This window comes from Theropithecus gelada, chromosome 6 (assembly GCF_003255815.1).
Source record: "Theropithecus gelada isolate Dixy chromosome 6, Tgel_1.0, whole genome shotgun sequence".
In the NCBI taxonomy this organism is placed as follows: domain Eukaryota; kingdom Metazoa; phylum Chordata; class Mammalia; order Primates; family Cercopithecidae; genus Theropithecus; species Theropithecus gelada.
This window is the reverse complement of record NC_037673.1, coordinates 73,948,127-73,968,298: the sequence shown is the minus strand read 5'-3', so window position 1 is coordinate 73,968,298 and position 20,172 is coordinate 73,948,127. Positions and strand designations below refer to the sequence as shown.

The 20,172-nt window shown below is 39.9% G+C and overlaps 1 protein-coding gene across 2 annotated transcripts in view; it reads right to left on the bottom strand.

Annotated features, from left to right (window-relative positions):
* The window catches only part of SCAMP1 (secretory carrier membrane protein 1), a 129,949-nt gene that overhangs the window by 19,930 nt on the left and 89,847 nt on the right, over window positions 1–20,172 (bottom strand). For both annotated transcript variants that reach the window (XM_025387825.1, XM_025387827.1), the window contains one exon: window positions 2,907–3,008. In XM_025387825.1, the coding sequence (XP_025243610.1) occupies window positions 2,907–3,008 (102 nt within the window). The remainder of the gene's footprint in view (window positions 1–2,906; window positions 3,009–20,172) is intronic.

Sequence of the window (20,172 nt, the reverse complement as noted above, 5' to 3'; positions counted from 1 at the left end):
GTGTTTAATTCCAGACTGTACATTTTTTAAGCTGTACATTTTTTAAGCTTACGAGTTTTAAGTTTATTACTTTTTTTGTTTGAGACAAAGTCTCGCTCTGTCGCCTAAGCTAGAGTGTAGTGGCATGATCTCGGCTCACTGTAACCTCTGCCTCCTGGGTTCAAGCGATTCTCCTGCCTTAGCCTCCTGATTTGCTGGGATTACAGGTGTGCGCCACCACGCCTGGCTACTTTTTGTATTTTTAGTAGAGATGGGGTTTCACCAAGTTGGTCAGACTGGTCTCGAACTCCTGACCTCATGATCCACCTGACTTGGCCTCCCAAAGCACTGGGATTACAGGCGTGAGCCACCGCGCCTGGCCTACTACTACATTTTTTAAAATGTTTATTTTCAATTCTGCTGAATTATGGAAGAAGATATTTATAAACCATATATCCAACAACGGATTCACATCTAGAATATACATAACTTTCAAAGCTCAACAGAACAAAAAAATTATTAAGAAAATGGATAAAAGACATGAAAAGACATTTTAGCAAGAGGACATAAAGACAACAAATAAGCACATGAAAAGATGTTCAAAACCACAATGAGATATCACCTATTAGGATGGTTAAAAGAAAAAGTTATAACCACCAAATGCTGGTGAGGAAGTGGAGACTAAATTGCTCATACTTGTTGGTGGGAGTGTAAAATAGTACAGCCACTCTAGAAAACAGTTTGTTTCTTTAAAAAACTAAACATACAACGTCCATATAACCCAATAATTACACTCTTGGCATTTATCCCAGAGAAATGAAAATTATGTTCACACAAAAATCTATTCACAAATTTTGTGGCAGCTTTATTTGTAATAGTCCAAAACTGGACACAATACTGATGTCCTTCAACTGGTGAACCGTTAAATAGCCTGTGATACATCTGTATCATAGAACACTACTCAAAAATAAAAAGGAGCCCAGACATGGTAGGTCATGCTTGTAATCCCAGCATTTTGGATGGCTGAGGCGGGCAGATCACATGAGGCCAGGAGTTCAAGACCTAACTGGCCACATGGTGAAACCCTGTCTCTACTAAAAACAGAAAACTTAGCTGGGCTGGGTGGGAGGTGCCTGTAATCCCAGCTAGTAACTGGGAGGCTGAGGCATGAGAATCACTTGAACCGAGGAGGTGGAGGCAGTGAGCTGAGATCACCCCACTGCACTACAGCCTGGGTGACAGGGTGAGACTCTGTCTCAATCAACCAACCAATTGGAATAAACTACAGATACACATAACAACCTGGATAAATCTCCAGAAAATAACACTGAGTGAAAAAAGCCAAAGGCTATAGACTATGATTCCACATCTATAACCTTCTTGAAATGACAAAACAACAGAAATGAAGAACACATTAGGGATTGCCAGGGGTTAAGGAGTGAGGGGGAAAAGGGAGGTTTTGAGTGTGGCTATGAAAAAGCAACATGAGGAATCCTCTGGTGATGAAAATGTGCTGTATCTTTACTATCAACGTCAAGATCTTGGTTTTTATATTTTACTATAGTTCTGCAAGATTAGTACCATTGGGAGAAACTAGATAAAGGGTACCTGAGATCTCTGCTTTATTTCTTACGATTGTATGTGAATCTACAATTACCTAAAAGTAAAAAGTTTAACCTAAAAAATCTGAATTACATGTGGGTCTATCTTAAAACAGGTCAATTCTATATGCACCCTCATTAGCAGACTCTTTGTATGCTATTTAGTCACATACATGCTGTTATGCTCAATTTTAGCATTTTCCCTATGTCTGTGCTAAAAAGCAAAAGAAATTACCTCAATTTCGCAAGAATAAAAAAAACCTTGTACTGTTAAAGTAAGCAGTATATTTTTAATTAAACATTTAAAACACTTCCTTTCCCTAAAATACCAAAAACTAGATACTATTTAAAATAATAATAAAAACTACTTTTTCTGAGAACTGATTTAAAATATCTATATAAATTCTCTGCATATATTTATGACCATTAGGAGCTCTGCAGAACTGCCAAGAGTTGTCTGACTGCCAATCACTACTCCACTTCAGTAGCAGCATACTAAATTTAAGTCCTCAACACACTCTAATTAAACGCTAATTTCAATTTTGGTTTATGTACACAGTGGAACAAAGTTGCATCACATATGCTTCTGGCATGTAAGAATACAGCTGAATGCAACTCAGTATAAAAGAAAGAAGAGAGGAACAGATACTTTTAGAGATGTGTACTCTTCCACCCACCATTTCACTCAAGGAATGTTTGCATCAGAGTGTAAAGAGAGACCTAAATCTGCTATTACCTCCTAGTCTGGGTCCAGATAGTCTCCATTTCTGAGGGTCCCCCACTGAATGAGCCATGAGAATGATTCGATTGTTTAAAGATGTATGTATATACGTTATGTGCAGTGATTCTACCTTTCAAAGACAAGTGTCCATGTATACTCATATATAAAAATATATCTGTTTGTACACCTAAAATAGGGCTTTACACATAATAGGTATCCTTTTCCTTAAAATCCCTGAAATTCTTTCCTGCCCCTTCCACATTCCTTGGTCCCTCTATCTCTCTGACCACCTCAGTCTCTTCTGCAGTCTTCCTCTTAGTGCCCCTTACATACATATATTTATTTAAACTAGATAAAATGTGCTGTTTTTAAAGATGGGAACATAATCTTCAAAGAGACAGGTTTGTCCAAAGTTTATGCCTTATGACATTTTTAAATTGCATTTTTAAAACAATTTTTGCTTTTATTTTTTCTAATCTGGTTTTTCTGTGTTAACTAGGTTAGGAAGCCAAAAATTATAATACAATATTAAAGCTGAAAACTAGTAAAAAAAAAAAAAAAAAAAAAAACACAAAACAAAAAAACAAAACAAAAAAACTACTTACCAATTGCCCCAATTATGAAATCCTGCAGCTTGGAGTACATGTACAGCAAACTGACAAATATAGACGAAGAAGAATACAAAGAATCTAAATGAACTGTCACTCCTTTTAAAAAAAAAAAAAAAAAGAAAGAAAGAAAGAAAAAACGGGGTTAGAAAGAAAAAAGGGGGAAAACGTCATTTTTCTCATTATCTTTACACTCACCTGCAGAATGACATTCAAACCTTAAAAGCATAAACAAAAAAAAAAGTGGCAACCACCTGAGGCCTCAAGTTAACAATATGGTAATAACTTGTGTGAACTCGTCATACTAACATTAGATATCGTTATTCTAACCTCACTGTGTCCTTTCAATTTCCAACTGCACCACAATCCCTCTCGACAAAAAAACTCATTCATTTTCTTCTTTTATTAAACAGCATTTAGAATTATAATCAACATACAATGAATTGTAAATGTTTAAAATATCGCTTTAATAAGTTTTGACACGTTTATATACCTGATTCCCCAATCACTACGGTGAGCATATCCCCAAAGTTCCTTGAAACCCTTGGTAGCCCAACCCTACCCACTGCTTTTCTGTTACCATAGTTTGACTATTTTAGAGTTTTATATAAATGGAATCATATATTATATAGTCTTTTTTTCTTGTCTGGCTCATTTTACTCAGTACCACTATTCTGAGATTCACCCAGTTTTGTGGCATGTATCGAAAGTTCATTCCTTTTCATTGTTCAGTAGTATTCCATTGTGTAAATATACCACAGTTTATTCATTCACTGTTGGACATTTAGGTTGTTTCTAGTTTTTTATTACAAATAAAGTTATTATTGTTATTATTGATAATAAAGCTATTATTAATAGTCATGTACAAGTCTTCCCATGAACATATATTTCCTTCTTCTCTTAGGTAAATACCTACAAGTGGGAAAGGCTGGAACATATCATAGGTATAGGTATAACTTTTTAAGAAACAGCCAAACTGTTTTACAAACAGGTTGTTCTATTTTTCTTCTTTTTTTTTTTTTTGAGATGGAGTTTCACTCTTGTTGCCCAGGCTGGAGTGCAATGGCGTGATCTCAGCTCACCGCAACCGCCTCCCAGGTTCAAGCGATTCTCCTGTCTCAGCCTCCCGAGTAGCTGCGATTACAGGCATGGGCCACCATGCCCAGCTAATTTTGTATTTTTAGGGTTTCTCCATGCTGGTCAGGCTGGTCTCGAACTCCTAACCTCAAGTGATCTGCCCACCTCAGCCTCCCAAAGTGCTGGGATTACCGGTGTGAGCCACCGTGCCCGGCCTGGTTGTTCTATTTTTCAACCCCACTGGCAGTACATGAGTATTTCAGCTTCTCCACATCTCACTAACACTTGTTATGGTCTTCTTAATTCTAGCTATTCTAATAGATGTATAGTGATATCTTACGTGGTTTTAATTTGCATCTTCCTAATAAGTAATATTGTTGAGCATCTTTTTATGTGCTTTTTGTCACATACAGATCTTCTTTCATGAACTAATTAAAATCTTTTTCTGATGTTGTAATTAGATTGCTTTTTCCCTTATCATTGAGTTGTGACAGTTTTTAATACTATATTCTAGAAGTACAAGTCCTCTTTCAGATATACGCTTGACAAAGCAGTCTGTTGCTTGTCTTTTCATTCTTTTAAGAGTGTCTTTTGGGAGCTGGAGTAATGGCTCACACCTGTAATCTCAGCTATTCAGGCCCTGAGGCAAGAGGATTGCTTGAGGCCAGGAGTTTGACACCAGCCTGGGCAACATAGCAGACACCCATCTTCATTAAAAAAAAGGGGGGGGGGGAGAGGAAGAGGAGAAAGAGGAGGAAGAGGAAGAAGAAGAAGTAGTAGTAGTATTGGAGGAGGAGGGGGAGGAGGGAGGAAGAAGAGGAGGAAGGAGGGGGAGGAGGTAGGGGGAGAGGGGAGGAGGGAGGAAGGGGAGGAGGGAGGAAGGGGAGGAGGGAGGAGGGAGGAAGGGGAGGAGGGAGGAGGGGGAGGAGGTAGGGGGAGAGGGAAGGGGAGGAGGAGAGGAGCGGGAGGAGGGAGGAAGAGGAGGGAGGAAGAGGAAGAGGAGGAGGGGAGGAGGGAGGAAGAGGAGGAGGGAGGAAGAGGAGGAGGGAGGAAGAGGAGGAGGACAAGGGGGGAAGAGGGAGGAATGGGAGGAGGGGAAGGAGGGGGCAAGAGGGAGGAATGGGAGGGGGCAAGAGGGAGGAATGGGAGGGGGAAGGAGGGGGGAAGAGGGAGGAATGGGAGGAGGGGAAGAGGGAGAAATGGGAGGAGGGGGGAAGCGGGAGAAACAGGAGGAGGGGAAGGAGGGGAAGGAGGGGGGAGGAGGAAGAAGAAAGTTTCTTTGAAGAGGAGTTTTGCCTTTTTATGAACTCCAGTGTATTCACACTTGTTCTTTTATATATCTTGATTTTACTGTTATTTCTGAGAAAGCTGCCAAGCCAAGGATGTAAGGATTTTTTTTCCTGTTTTTTTCTAGTTTTCTATTTTCAGTTTTACATTCAAGTCTATGTTCTTTTTTGAGCTAATTTTTTAAAATATCGTATCAAGTATGAAGTTCTTTTTTGGTTATCCAATTGTTCTAACATCATTTCTTAAAAAGACTGTCCTTTCTGCATTGCATTCCCTTTGTACCTTTCTCAAAATTAGTAGTTTGTCTATGGGTGGGTTTATTTCTGGGCTCGCCATTCTCTCCCACTCTTCTATTTGTCTACCTTTTCGTCAATATTATACTATTTTGATTTTGAAGTTTTCTAGTAAGACTTCTAATTAGATAGTGTTAGTCCATCAACTTTATTGTTCTTTTTCAAAGTTGTCTTGACTATTTTAAGTTTTTTACATTTCTATAACCAGTGTACAAACATGGCAATGAGTTAATATGAATACAGTAAAGCAGTGGTCCCCAGCCTTTTTGGCACCAGGGATCTGTTTCGTGGAAAACAATTTTTCTATGTACGGTGGGGTGGGATGGTTTCAGGATGAAACTGTCTCAGATCATCAGCATTAGATTCTCATAAGGAGCCTGCAACCTAGATCCCTTGTACACACAGTTCACAATAGGGTTTGTGCTCCTATGAGAATCTAATGCCACTGCTGATCTGACAGGAGGCGGAGACCAGGTGGTAAGGCTAGCTAGCTGCTGCTCACTTCCTGCTATGTGGCCTGGTTCCTAACAGGCCACGGACCAGTACAAGCCTGCAGCCCAGGGGTTGGAGACCCCTGCTCTAGAATCAGCCATTTCCCCAAGGTACAAAAGAGTAAATTTTAATGGTTCATTAATAATGTTTTCTATGTCAGTCAGATTTAAATTAAATGGTTCCACATCTTATAGTAATTGTATCAGTACTATATTACACCAAAGTTGGTATTAATGACCATACAGCTGAGAAAAATTATTAATGAAAAATAACCAACATCAAAATCTACAATTTAAAATGCTATTTTTATAATATCGAATAGAAATCCTATGTATGACTCATCTCTCTAGGGTCACTATACAAAGCATCACTTCTAATAATCATTTTTCTTTTACTATTTTGAAACAGACACTTCTAAAGTATATTTCTATTTCCCTGTCCCTCTGGCAAGGAATGAAGAATATAACTTAATATTGTGTTTGTTTCACTTAGAGTTTTTACTTCTATTTTGTGTGCCAAGAAACCAGACTATTAAAATGTTTTACATTATAAATATATAAAATATGTGCTCTAAAAAGGGGTTGAATAATGTCTACAGGCTTCACAACAGCTATGTCCACTCCCTTGGTTCCGAATTCATAGACACATTCTAGAAGCTAAAACTGCCTAATTATAATTTCTAGTTAGGAAATCTATTAGAAGATACTGAATATGTTTTAAAAATTGAGAAGTCCTACTCAAAAACTATTTCTAAAACATTGCTTTCAAATACAAATGGAACTATGTTAAAACTAGTCCACCTTCCTCTATCTGTATCTATAGTTAGTACAAACAAATGCACAGTGTACAAAACTGATCAAATGAAAATCTCAAAGTCTACTTTTGTCTAGTTTTACTTTAAATGAAGCTATAATGCAGGTTAAATATCATTCTCAATAGATTTTATTTACTTCATTTTACCAACTTTTCTATTTCTGAATAAGGAGACAATAAAACTCATTTTATTGTACACTGACCATGAATATGAATGATTATTTTAAAACACTTCAAAGCTCTCTAAGACATAAACTCCATATCCCAGCACTTACTTAACTACCTAGATTCTCATCTCCAAGAGAGCACAAATCTTCCCTTACCTAAGCTGTCCAAACTACTGCAAATGCAAAATCAGTCAAATTCAAAACAATCTGAAGCAATACAATCATCATGTGAATATCAAGTTCCTTTCAGATGCTTGAGGGAAGGGCAAGGAAAAGCTGAGGAGCTCTGGAAGAGACAGAAGACCCCCAGGAGGGCTGTACCTTAGCCAGAATCAGAAAAGGTCTGGGGGGGGGAAATCATCAGGGGAAGAAGAACTTCTATTGGCATTCAGAACCAAAGGTGGTCTTGTGTGCAGGAACAGATTAGAAAGCAGACTGTTTAAATCAGCTTGAACATAGCTATTTTAAACCAAACAAAGAACAGAAATATAGATTTTTTTTAAAAAAACACTATACATTGATTTAAGCTATGTGGCTTAAATTGTAATCAGCCTCAGTTTATGATAAAGTATTTATGGTATCATGGATATTTATTCATAATAAATCCGCCTAAGTAATGTATTTCCTCATCAGAATACATAAATAAAAGCTCTCTACTACTTGCCATCCTGGCTCTTTCAGATCAAAGCCTACTGGAAAACTGAACTTCAAATAAGCAAGTAGTTTTTGGTTTAATGACTTCTACAGTCAAGTTGCAGCACAATTTTAATAGAAAAGTTCTTCCCTAAAGTATGATAATAAATTTCAGAAAATAAGCTTATTTGATCTTATAAAGTTTATTTCACACGCCAAATCAATACCAGAGATATTAATTACAACTACCATTTGGCGTGACAGGAAAAGACAAAGTATTTCATTATTTCAAAGGGCTAAGATGTGGAGACACAAGTTAACTAAAGCACAGCACTAAATGTCTTTAACTCTGGCAACTCCACATAGCAGATATGAGAACACAAATTTACACACTTGGGTTTGAATCCAGACTCTCCCACTTAAAGTTGTGTGACTTTGGGCAAAGTATTAAGCCTGAGATTTTCCATTTGCTAAATGGGGTAATAGTGGAACATGCTTTTATACAAATAAAATAATGCAGGTAAAGTGCTTAGCTGGGAATGCATAGGCACACAGAAAGCAACTGATAAACATTACTTGTTGGTACCTCTATTACACTCTAGTAGTACTGTATCAAAATAAACTGTTTTGCTCACAGAAGTAATATCCTACTCTCAGAAGTGGCATTAGGCAGTGATAAGACATTGAAAATTTCTAGAACATGGTTGCTAACAATCACGACTACTAGAATCAAGTAATACAAGAAATTATTGATGGTATACAGGCATTAGAATAAAAAGAAACTGATATGGTTTGGCTGTGTCCCCACTCAAATCTCATCTTGAATTGTAGCTCCCATAATCCTCACATGTCATGGGAGGGACCTAGTGGCAGGTAAATGAATCAACGGGGCAGGTTTTCCTGCACTATTCTTATGAAAGTGAGTAAGTCTCACAAGATCGGATGGTTTTATAAAGGGCAGTTCCCCTGCACACACTCTCTTGCCTGCCGCCATGTAAGACATACCTTTGCTCCTCCTTCACCTTCTGCCATGATTGTGAGGCCTCCCCAGCCATGTGGAACTGTGAGTCCATTAAACATCTTTTTCTTTATAAGTTACCCAGTCTTGAGCATTTCTTCATAACGGTATGAAAATGGACTAATACAGAAACCTAACAAGTACAGGTGCTTTTCTTGTCTTATTTGGGGGCTCCAAGACTGTCTAAACCAGCCCCATACTCCCTCTGTTTATGCTGAAATGAATTCTTTCTCCAGAACAGGGAGTCTATAAGTAGGCTTGAAAGGCAGCACCATGAACTGTCCCTCACCACAATAGTGCAAAAAAATTTGCATATGTGTTTCTATGGGAGAAGATTCAAAGATTTTAAACTTACAATAGAGTCTATCTCTTAAAATCTATTAAGAGCTGGGCACAGTGGTTGATGCCTGTAATCCTAGAACTTTGGGAGTCAAGGTGGGAAGATCGCTTGAGCTCAGGAGTTCAAGAACAGCCTGGGCAATACAGTAAGACCTCATCTCTATTAAAAATAAAAAAAATTAGGTGCAGTGGCACATGCCTGTCGTCCTGCCTATCTGGGAGGCTGAGGCAGGATTATTTGAGCCCAGAAAATAAAGCAGCAATGAACAATGGTCATGCTATTGCATTCCAGCCTGGGTGACAAAGTGAGATCCTATCTCTGGGGGGAAAAAAAAAAAAAAGCAAAACCCACTTGCTAGTCTGGCTAAAAAAGCACAGAACTGGAATGAAAGAGACTCTGAACCCTCTTCTTCCCACCTATGTTCTGTTAAAAGCAGAGGGGACAATGAAAAAGCTCATATTAAATGAAGTTTCAAACCTGAATAATATCAAACCTAGACCACAACCTTGGTGTAAACTCGGAATCCTCTATACTTAACTGACTTAATAATAGCTAACATTTGTTGAACATTATTTGCCAAGGACTATATCAAACACATGTATTGCCCATTCAATCCTTACAACACCCCCATGAGGCACAATAATATTGACTCTATTTTACTGATGTGCAAACAGATTTAAAGAGGTCAAATAATCCAAATACACAGCTGGTAACACAAAAGAGGCAACCTATCTGTGCATCTATTAAGCTAAAATTCTTTTTTTATTTTTTATTTTTTGAGACGGAGTCTAGATCTGTCACCCAGGCTGGAGGGCAGTGGTGTGATCTCGGCTCACTGCAAGCTCTGCCTCCGGGGTTCATACCATTCTCCTGCCTCAGCCTCCCGAGTAGCTGGGACCACAGGCACTCACCACCACACCTGGCTAATTGTTTTGTTTTTGTATTTTTAGCAGAGATGGGGTTTCACCGTGTTAGCCAGGATGGTCTCGAACTCTTGACCTCATGATCCACCCACCTCAGCCTCCCAAAATGCTGGGATTACAGGCGTGAGTCACAGCGCCCGGCCTTAAGCTAAAATTCTTAACCAAGTGATAAAACTACCTCTAAGATATTATTTCAATTCCATGATCTCCAAGAAATTTAATTATCAAGGAATAGAACACCACTAGCTAAAGTAAATTAACCCTAAATGCTCAATGCAGTGTTTCTTATATACAGGAGAATATAAAGACTAAAATCTCACATATGAATTGATACTCAATGTAGAAAACTTAAACAGCTTAAAAGCTTTAAAGCTTAAAAAGACAAAATCAGCCAGTAGCTAACCATTTTCAAATTACCTCTGAACAATAAAACTAATTTAAAGGAAAACAGAAGTCAACATTGATTAGATCCTAGGTCACAAATGGACTGTTTTCAAGCTATTACACAGGCTATGCTCTTATAAAACAGAAAACTCGGCCAGGCGCGTGGCTCACACCTATAATCCCAGCCCTTTGGGAGGCAAAGCTGGGCAGATCACCTGAGGTCAGGAGTTCGAGGCCAGCCTGACCAACATGGTGAAACTCTGCCTCTACTAAAAATATAAAAATTAACCAGGCATGGTGGTGGGCACCCATAATCTCAGCTACTCGGGAGGCTGAGACAGGAGAATCGCTTGAACCTGGGAGGCGGAGGTTGCAGTGAGCAAAGATCCTAGCTTGGGCAACAAAGTGAGACTCTGTCTCAAAAAAAAAACAAAAACAAAAAACACAAAAACTCAAACATTTTTCTGCAAATAAGCTCCATGACACCTATATGAACAGAGAATACTAAAGAGTAAAAGTTTGAGTTTTGAAACATCTAGAATACCACATCATGAAACTATTTATCATACCTTTCTTTTTCCTTTTTGCTTTTGCCGACACAGGATCTTACTGTGTCACCCAGTCTAGAGAGCGCAGCATGATCACAGCTCACTGCAGCCTCAACCTCTTGGGCTCAATCAATTCTTCCACCTCAGCCTCCCAAGTAGCTGGGACTAAAGGCACATGCCATGACAACCGACTAATTTTTGTATTTTTTGTAGAGATGAGGTTTCACCATGTTGCCCAGACTGGTCTCGAGCCCCGAGCTCAAGCAATCCTCTCCTCTCGGCCTCCCAAAATGCTGGGATTATACACATGAGCCACCACACCCAGTCACCGTTTTTCTTTGAGACGGAGCCTCACTCTGTCACCTAGGCTGGAGTGCAGTGGCTCAAACTTGGCTCACTGATCTCGGCTCACTCCGCCTCTCAGGTTCAGGCAATTCTCTTGCCTCAGTCTCCCGAGTAGCTGGGATTACAGGCACATGCCACCATGCCTGGCTAATTCTTTTTTTTTTTTTTTTTTTTTTTTTTGGTTTTTTGTACTTTTAGTAGAGACGGGGTTTTGCCACGTTGGTCAGACTGGTCTCAAACTCCTGACATCAGGTAATCTGCCTGCCTTGGCCCCCCGAAGTGCTGGGATTATGGGCATGAGCCACCATGCCCTGCCCCAGCCACCTTTTTACTTATGCCACTTGAAAAGCTTAATATTAATTCTCTTGATGGTCCTATCACTCTTACACTTGAAATTTCCTAACTATTTTAATCATATGCTTTGAAACATCATTTTCCCCACTAAACTCTTCACTGAAGTATTAACAAACTTCAAACCCTAAATCAACTATCAAAACTTTATATTGATCCATTCCAAGATGGCCAAATAGGAACGGCTCTGGTCTGCAACTCCCAATGTGATCGACACAGAAGATGGGTGATTTCTACATTTCCAACTGAGGTACCTGGTTTTTCTCACTGGGACTGGTTGGACAGTGGGTGCAGCCCAGGAAGGGTAAGCTGAAGCAGGGTGGGGTGTCACCTCACCTGGGAAGTGCAAGGGGTTGGAGGATTTCCTTTTCCTAGCCAAGGGAAGCCAGGACAGACTTTACCTGGAAAAACGGGACACTCCTGCCTAAATACTGTGCTTTTCCCAAGGTCTTAGCAACAGTAGACAAGGAGATTCTCTCCTGTGCCTGGCTCCAGGGGGTCCCACGCCCACAGAGCCTTGCTAGCGCAGCAGTCTAAGATCAAACTGCAAGGTGGCAACCTGGCTCGGGGAGCAGTGTCCACCATTGCTTAAGCTTGAGGAGGTAAACAAAGTGGCCTGGAAGCTCGAACTGGGCGGAGCCCACCACAGCTCAGCACAGTCTACTGCCTGTATAGACTCTACCTCTGTGGGCAGGGCATAGCTGAACAAAAGAGAGCAACTGCTGCAAACTTAAACGTCCCTGTCTGACGGCTTTGAAGAGAGCAGTGGTTACCCCAGCATGGCGGTTGAGCTCTGAAAACGGACAGACTGCCTCCTCAAGTGGGTACCTGACCCCCATGTGGCCTAACAGGGAGACACCTCCTAGCAGGGGCCCACAGACGCCTCATATAGGCAGGCAGCTGCCCGTCTGGGATGAAGCTTCCAGAGGAAGGATAAGGCAGCAATATTTGCTCTTCTGCAATATTTGCTGTTCTACAGCCTCCGCTGGTGATACCCAGGCAAACAGGGTCTAGAGTGGAACTCCAGCAAACTCCAACAGACTTGCAGTTAAGGGACCTGTTAGAAGGAAAACTAACAAACAGAAAGGAACAGCAACCACATCAACAACAAAAAAAACATCTACACCAAAACCCCACCTATAGGTCACCAACATCAAAGACCAAAGGTAGATAAAACCACAAAGATGGGGAGAAACCAGAGCAGAAAAGCTGAAAATTCCAAAAACCACAGTGCCTCTTCTCCTCCGAAGAATTGCAGCTCCTCGCCAGCAATGGAACAAAGTTGGATGGAGAATGACTTCCATGAGTTGACAGAGTAGGCTTCAGAAGCTCAGTAATAACGAACTTCTCTGAGCTAAAGGACTATGTTTGAACCCATTGCAAGGAAGCTAAAAACCTTCAAAAAAGGTTCGACGAATGGCTAACTAGAATAAACAATGCAGAGAAGACCTTAAATGACCTGATGGAGCTGAAAAACACGGCACAAGGGAGGTTCCAAGATGGCCCAATAAGAACAGCTCCAGTCTACAGCTCGCAGTGTAAGCGACGCAGAAGACAAGCAATTTCTGCATTTCCAACTGAGGTACCAGGTTACCCTCACTGGGGCTTGTTGGTCAGTGCGTGCAGTCCATGGAGCATGAGCCAAAGCAGGGCGGGGCATTGCCTCACCCAGGAAGTGCAAGGGGTAGGGGAATTCCCTTTCCTAGCCAAGGGAAGCCGTGACAGAAGGTACCTGGACAATCAGGACACTCCCACCCTAATACTGAGCTTTTCCCAACAGTCTTACCAAATGGCACACCAGGAGATTATATCCCGCACCTGGCTCGGAGGGTACCACGCCGATGGAGCCTCACTCACCACTAGCACAGCAGTCTGAGATCGAACTGCAAGGTGGCAGCGAGGCTGGGAGAGGGGCGTCAGCCATTGCTGAGGCTTGAGTAGGTAAACAAAGCGGTCGGGAAGGTCGAACAGGGTGGAGCCCACCACAGCTCAAGGACGCCTGCCTGCCTCAATAGACTACACCTCTGGGGGCAGGACATAGCTGAACAAAGGGCAGCAGAAACTTCTGCAGACTTAAACGTCCCTGTCTGACAGCTTTGAAGAGAGTAGTGGTTCTCCTAGCACGGAGTTTGAGATCTGAGAATAGACACAATGCCTCCTCAAGTGGGTCCCTGACCACTGAGTAGCCTAACTGGGAGGCACCTCCCAGTAAGGGCCAAATGACACCTCATATGGTCAGGTGCCCCTCTGAGATGAAGCTTCCAGAGGAAGGATCAGGCAGCAACATTAGCCATTCTGCAATATTTGCTGTTCTGCAGCCTCCGCTGCTGATATCCAGGCAAACAGTCTGGAGTGGACCTCCAGAAAACTCCAACAGACCTGCAACTGTGGGTCCTGACTGTTAGAAGAAAAACTAACAAACAGAAAGGACACCCACACCACAATACCATCTGTATGTCACCATCACCAAAGACTAAAGGTAGATAAAACCACAAAGATGGGGAGAAACCAGAGAAGAAAAGCTGAAAATTCTAAAAATCAGAGCACTTCTTCTCCACCAAAGGAAAGCAGCTCCTTGACAGCAACAGAACAAAGCTGGACAGAGAATGACTTTGACGAATTGAGAGAAGAAGACGTCAGATGATAGATAATAACAAACTTCTCTGACCTAAAGGAGGATGTTGAAACCCATCGCAAAGAAGCTAAAAACCTTGAAAACTGATTAGACAAATGGCTCACCAGAATAAACAGCGTAGAGAAGACCTTCAATGACCTGGCGGAACTGAACCATCAACTGACCATGGCACAAGAACTATATGATGCATGCACAAGTTTCAGTAGCCGATTCGAACAGGTGGAAGAAAGGGTATCAGTGATTGAAGATTAAATTAATGAAATGAAGCGAGAAGTTTACAGAAAAAAAGAGTAAAAATAAATGAACAAAGCCTCCAAGAAATATGGGACTATGTGAAGAGACCAAATCTACATCTGACTGGTGTACCTGAAAGTGATGGGGAGAATGGAACCAAATTGGAAAACACTATGCAGGATATTATCCAGGAGAACTTCCCCAACCTACCAAGGCAGGCTAACATTAAAATTCAGAAAATACAGAAAATGCCACAAAGATACTCCTCGACAAGAGCAACCCCAAGACACATAATTGTCAGATTGACCAAGGTTGAAATGAAGAAAAAATATGTTAAAGGCAGCCAGAGAGAAAGGTCGGTTTACACACAAAGGGAAGCCCATCAAACTAACAGCAGATCTCTCGGCAGAAACTCTACAAGCCAGAAGAGAGTGGGGACCAATACTCAACATTCTTAAAGGAAACAATTTTCAACCCAGAATTTCATATCCAGCCAAACTAAGCTTCATAAGTGAAAGAGAAATAAAATCCCTTACAGACAAGCAAATGCTGAGAGATTTTGTCACCACTAGGCCTGTCTTAGAAGAGTTCCTGAAAGAAGCACTAAACATGGAAAGAAACAACCAGTACCAGCCACTGCAAAAACAGACCAAATTGTAAAGACCATCAAAGCTATGAAGAAACTGCATCAATTAATGGGCAAAATAACCAGCTAACATCATAATGACAGGATCAAATTCACACATAACAATATTAATATTAAATGTAAATGGACTAAATGTCCCAATTAAAAGACACAGACTGGCAAATTGGATAAAGAATCAAGACCCATCAATGTGCTGTATTCAGGAGATCCATCTCACCTGCAGAGACACACACAGGCTCAAAATAAAGGGATGGAGGAAGATCTACCAAATAAATTGAAAGCAAAAAAAAAAAGAAAAAAGCAGGGGTTGCAATCCTAGTTTCTGATAAAATAGACTTCAAATCAACAAAGATCAGGAGAGAAAGAAGGCCATTACCTAATGGTAAAGGGATCAATTCAACAAGAAGAGCTAACTATCCTAAATATATATGCACCTAATCTAGGAGTACCGAGATTCATAAAGCAAGTCCTTAGAGACCTACAAAGAGACTCAGACTCCCACACAATAGTAATGGGAGACTTTAACACCCCACTGTCATTATCAGACAGCTCAACGAGACAGAAGGTTAACAAGGATATCCAGGACTTGAACTCATCTCTGCAGCAAGCAGACCTAATAGACATCTACAGAACTGTCCACCCCAAATCAACAGAATATACATTCTTCTCAGGACCACATCGCACTGATTCTAAAATTGTCCACATAATTAGAAGTAAAGCACTCCTCAGCAAATGTAAAAGAACAGATATCACAACAAACGGTCTCTCAGACCACCATGCAATCAAATTAGAACTCAGGATTAAGAAACTCATTCAAAACCACACAACTACATGGAAACGGAACAAACTGCTCCTGAATGACTACTGGGTACATAATGAAGTGAAGGCTGAAATAAAGATGTTCTTTGAAACCAGTGAGAACAAAGACACAACATACCAGAATCCCTGGGACACATTGTTTAAAGCAGAGTGTAGAGGGAAATTTACAGCACTAAATGCCCACAAGAGAAAGCAGGAGAGATCTAAAATTGACACCCTAACATCACAATTAAAAGAACTAGAGAAGCAAGAGCAAACAAATTCAAAAGCTAGCAGAAGGCAAGAAATAACTAAGATCAGAGCAAAACTGAAGGAGACAGAAACACAAAAAACCCTTCAAAAAAATCAATGAATCCAGGAGCTGATATTTTGAAAAGATCAACAAAATTGATAGATCGCTAGCAAGACTGGTAAAGAGAGAAGAATCAAATAGACACAATAAGAAAATTATAAAGAGGATATTACCACCGATCCCATAGAAATACAAACTACCATCAGAGAATACTATAAATACCTCTAGGCAAATAAACTATAAAATATAGAAGAAGTGGATAAATTGCTAGACACATACACACTCCCAAGACTAAACCAGGAAGAAGCTGAATGTCTGAATAGACCAATAACAGGCTATGAAATTGAGGCAATAATTAACAGCCTAACAACCAAATAAAGTCCAGGACCTGACGAATTCACAGCAGAATTCTACCAGAGGTACAAAGAGGAGCTAGTACCATTCCCTCTGAAACTATTCCTATTAGTAGAAAAAGAGAGAATCACCCCTAATTCATTTTACAAGGCCAGAATCATCCTGATACCAAAGCCTGGCAGAGACACAACAAAAAAAAGAGAATTTTAGACCAATATCCTTGATGAACATCAATGCAAAAATCCTCAATAAAATACTGGCAAACCGAATCCAGAAGAACATCAAAAAGCTTATCCACCATGATCAAGATGGCTTCATCCCTGGGATGCAACACTGGTTCAACATGTGCAAATCAATAAATGTAATCCATCACATAAATAGAATCAAAGACAAAAACCACATGATTATCATGATTATCTCAATAGATGCAGAAAAGACCTTTGACAAAATTCAACAGCCTTCATGGTAAAAACTCTCAATAAACTAGGTATTCATGGAACATATTTCAAAATAATAAGAGCTATTTATCACAAACCCACAGCCAATATCATAATGAATGGACAAAAACTAGAAGCATTTCCTCTGAAAACTGGCACAAGACAAGGATGCCCTCTCTCACCACTCCTATTCAACATAGTGTTGGAAGTTCTGGCCAGGGCAATCAGGCAAGAGAAAGAAATAAACGGTATTCAATTAGGAAAAGAGGAAGTCAAATTGTCCCTGTTTGCAGATGACATGATTGTATATTTAGAAAACCCCATAGTCTCAGCCCAAAATCTCCTGAAGCTGATAAGCAAATTCAGCAAAGTCTCAGGATACAAAATCAAGGTGCAAAAATCACAGGCATTCCTCTACACCAATAACAAACAGACAGAGAGCCAAATCATGAGTGAACTCCCATTCACAACTGCTACAAAGAGAATAAAATACCTAGGAATCCAACTTACAAGGGATGTGAAGGACCTCTTCAAGGAGAACTACAAACCACTGCTCAACGAAATAAAAGAGGGCACAAACAAATGGAAGAACATTCCATGCTCACGGATAGGAAGAAAAGGTAATTTATAGATTCAATGCCATCCCCATCAAGCTACCAATGACTCTTCACAGAATTGGAAAAAGCTACTGTAAAGTTCATATGCAACCAAAAAAGAGCCTGCTTAGGATTGCCAAGACAATCCTAAGTCAAAAGAACAAAGTTGGAGGCATCATGCTACCTGACTTCAAACTATACTATAAGGCTACAGTAACCAAAACAGCATGGTACTGATACCAAAACAGATATACAGACCAATGGAACAGAACAGAGGTCTCAGAAATAACACCACACATCTACAACCACCTGATCTTTGACAAACCTGACAAAAACAAGAAATGGGGAAAGGATTCCCTATTTAATAAATGGTGCTGGGAAAACTGGCTAGCCATATGTAGAAAGTTGAAACTGGATCCCTTCCTTACAACTTCTACAAAAATTAATTCGAGATGGATTAAAGACTTAAATGTTAGACCTAAAATTATAAAAACCCTAGAAGAAAACCTAGGCAATTCAGGACATAGGCATGGGCAAGGACTTCATGACTAAAACACCAACAGCAGTAGCAACGAAAGCCAAAATAGACAAATGGGATCTCATTAAACTAAAGAGCTTCTGCACAGCAAAAGAAACTACCATCAGAGTGAACAGGCAACCTACAGAATGGGAGAAAAGTTTTGCAATTTACCAGTCTAACAAAGGGCTAATATCCAGAATCTACAAAAATCTCAAACAAATTCACAAGAAAAAAACAACCCCATCAAAAAGTGGGCAAAGGATATGAACAGACACTTCTCAAAAGAAGACATTTATGTAGCCAACAGACACATGAAAAAAATGCTCATCAATGGTCATCAGAGAAATGCAAATCAAAACCATAATGAGATACCATCTGACACCAGTTAGAATGGCAATCATTCAAAAGTCAGGAAACAACAGATGCTGGAGAGGATGTGGAGAAATAAGAACACTTTTATACTGTTGATGGGAGTGTAAATTAGTTCGACCATTGTGGAAGACAGTATGGCAATTCCTCAAGGATCTAGATCCAGAAATACCATTTGACCCAGTGATCCCTTACTGGGTGTATACTCAGAGGATTATAAATCATGCTACTATAAAGACACATGCACACGTATGTTTATTGCGGCACTATTCACAATAGTAAAGACTTGGAACACACCCAAATGTTCATCAATGATAGACTGGATTAAGAAAATGTGGCACATTCAGCAAACTATCGCAAGAACAGAAAGTCAAACACCGCATGTTCTCACTCATAGGTGGGAACTGAACAATGAGATCACTTGGACTGGGGAAGGGGAACATCACACACCGGGGCCTATTATGGGGAGTGGGGAAGGGGGAGGGATTGCATTCTGAGTTTTACCTGATGTAAATGACGAGTTGATGGGGGCTGATGAGTTGATAGGTACAGCACACCAACATAGCACAAGTATACATATGTAACAAACCTGCACGTTATGCACATGTACCCTAGAACTTAAAGTATAATAATAACAATAAATAAATAAATAAAAAGAAAATGTGGCACATATACACCATGGAATACTATGCAGCCATAAAAAAAGGATGAGTTCATGCCCTTTGCAGGGACATGGATGCAGCTGGAAACCATTATTCTCAGAAAACTATCACAAAGACAGAAAACCAAACACCATATGTTCTCTCTCATAGGTGGGAAGTGAACAATGAGAACCCTTGGACACAGGGCAGGGAACATCACACATCAGTGCCTGTCAGGGGGTGGGGGACTGGAGGAGGGATAGCATTAGGAGAAATACCTAATGTAAATGATGAGTTGATGGGTGCAGCAAACCAACAGGGCACATGTATACCTATGTATCAAACCTGCACATTGTACACATGTACCCTAGAACTTAAAGTATAATAAAAAATAAAAAACAACTTTATACTGTAGGTCATGTTAATAAGCCTGCAGGCTGTAGTCCTTTGTAAGAAATAAAGCTCTCCTTTTCTATATTTATAGGTCTCAGGATTTAAGTCAACACTATATGTATTACTTATATTTACATATGTATAAGTAAACATGTTTCATTCTGCTCTGTTCTACCTGTAAACTACTCTTAGATACACCATACATAAATGTTTCTTACATACCTACTTTTGCTGTTCTAGAATAATGCTACTGTTTATCCGTATTTCCTTTTAAAATCAGATGTGTACAAAATAGCCAGCTAACAGAATACATACAGAATCCAGAACTGATTCATCAAAAGGTATTTTTTAAAAAGGTAATCTTATTACTCTTATGTTGTTTTTGTATTTATTACAAACCTCAAATATTTTAACAGTAACAGAGATTTTCAAACTGGAAGCTAACACCTCCTTCCACATCTCAGTTTTTAAGGAGATATTTGACAGTAGTGATTTACTCTCAAGTACAAATGATGCCATATAGCACAAGAGGATTATCTTTACAAACAGGTTTACTTTTAAAAAGAAAAGCTCATAGATGTAAAAACAAAATTTTAAAAAACTTTGTAGATTGTAAAAACAAAAACTAAAGTGCTTTTCAAACTTCTGAAGGAGGA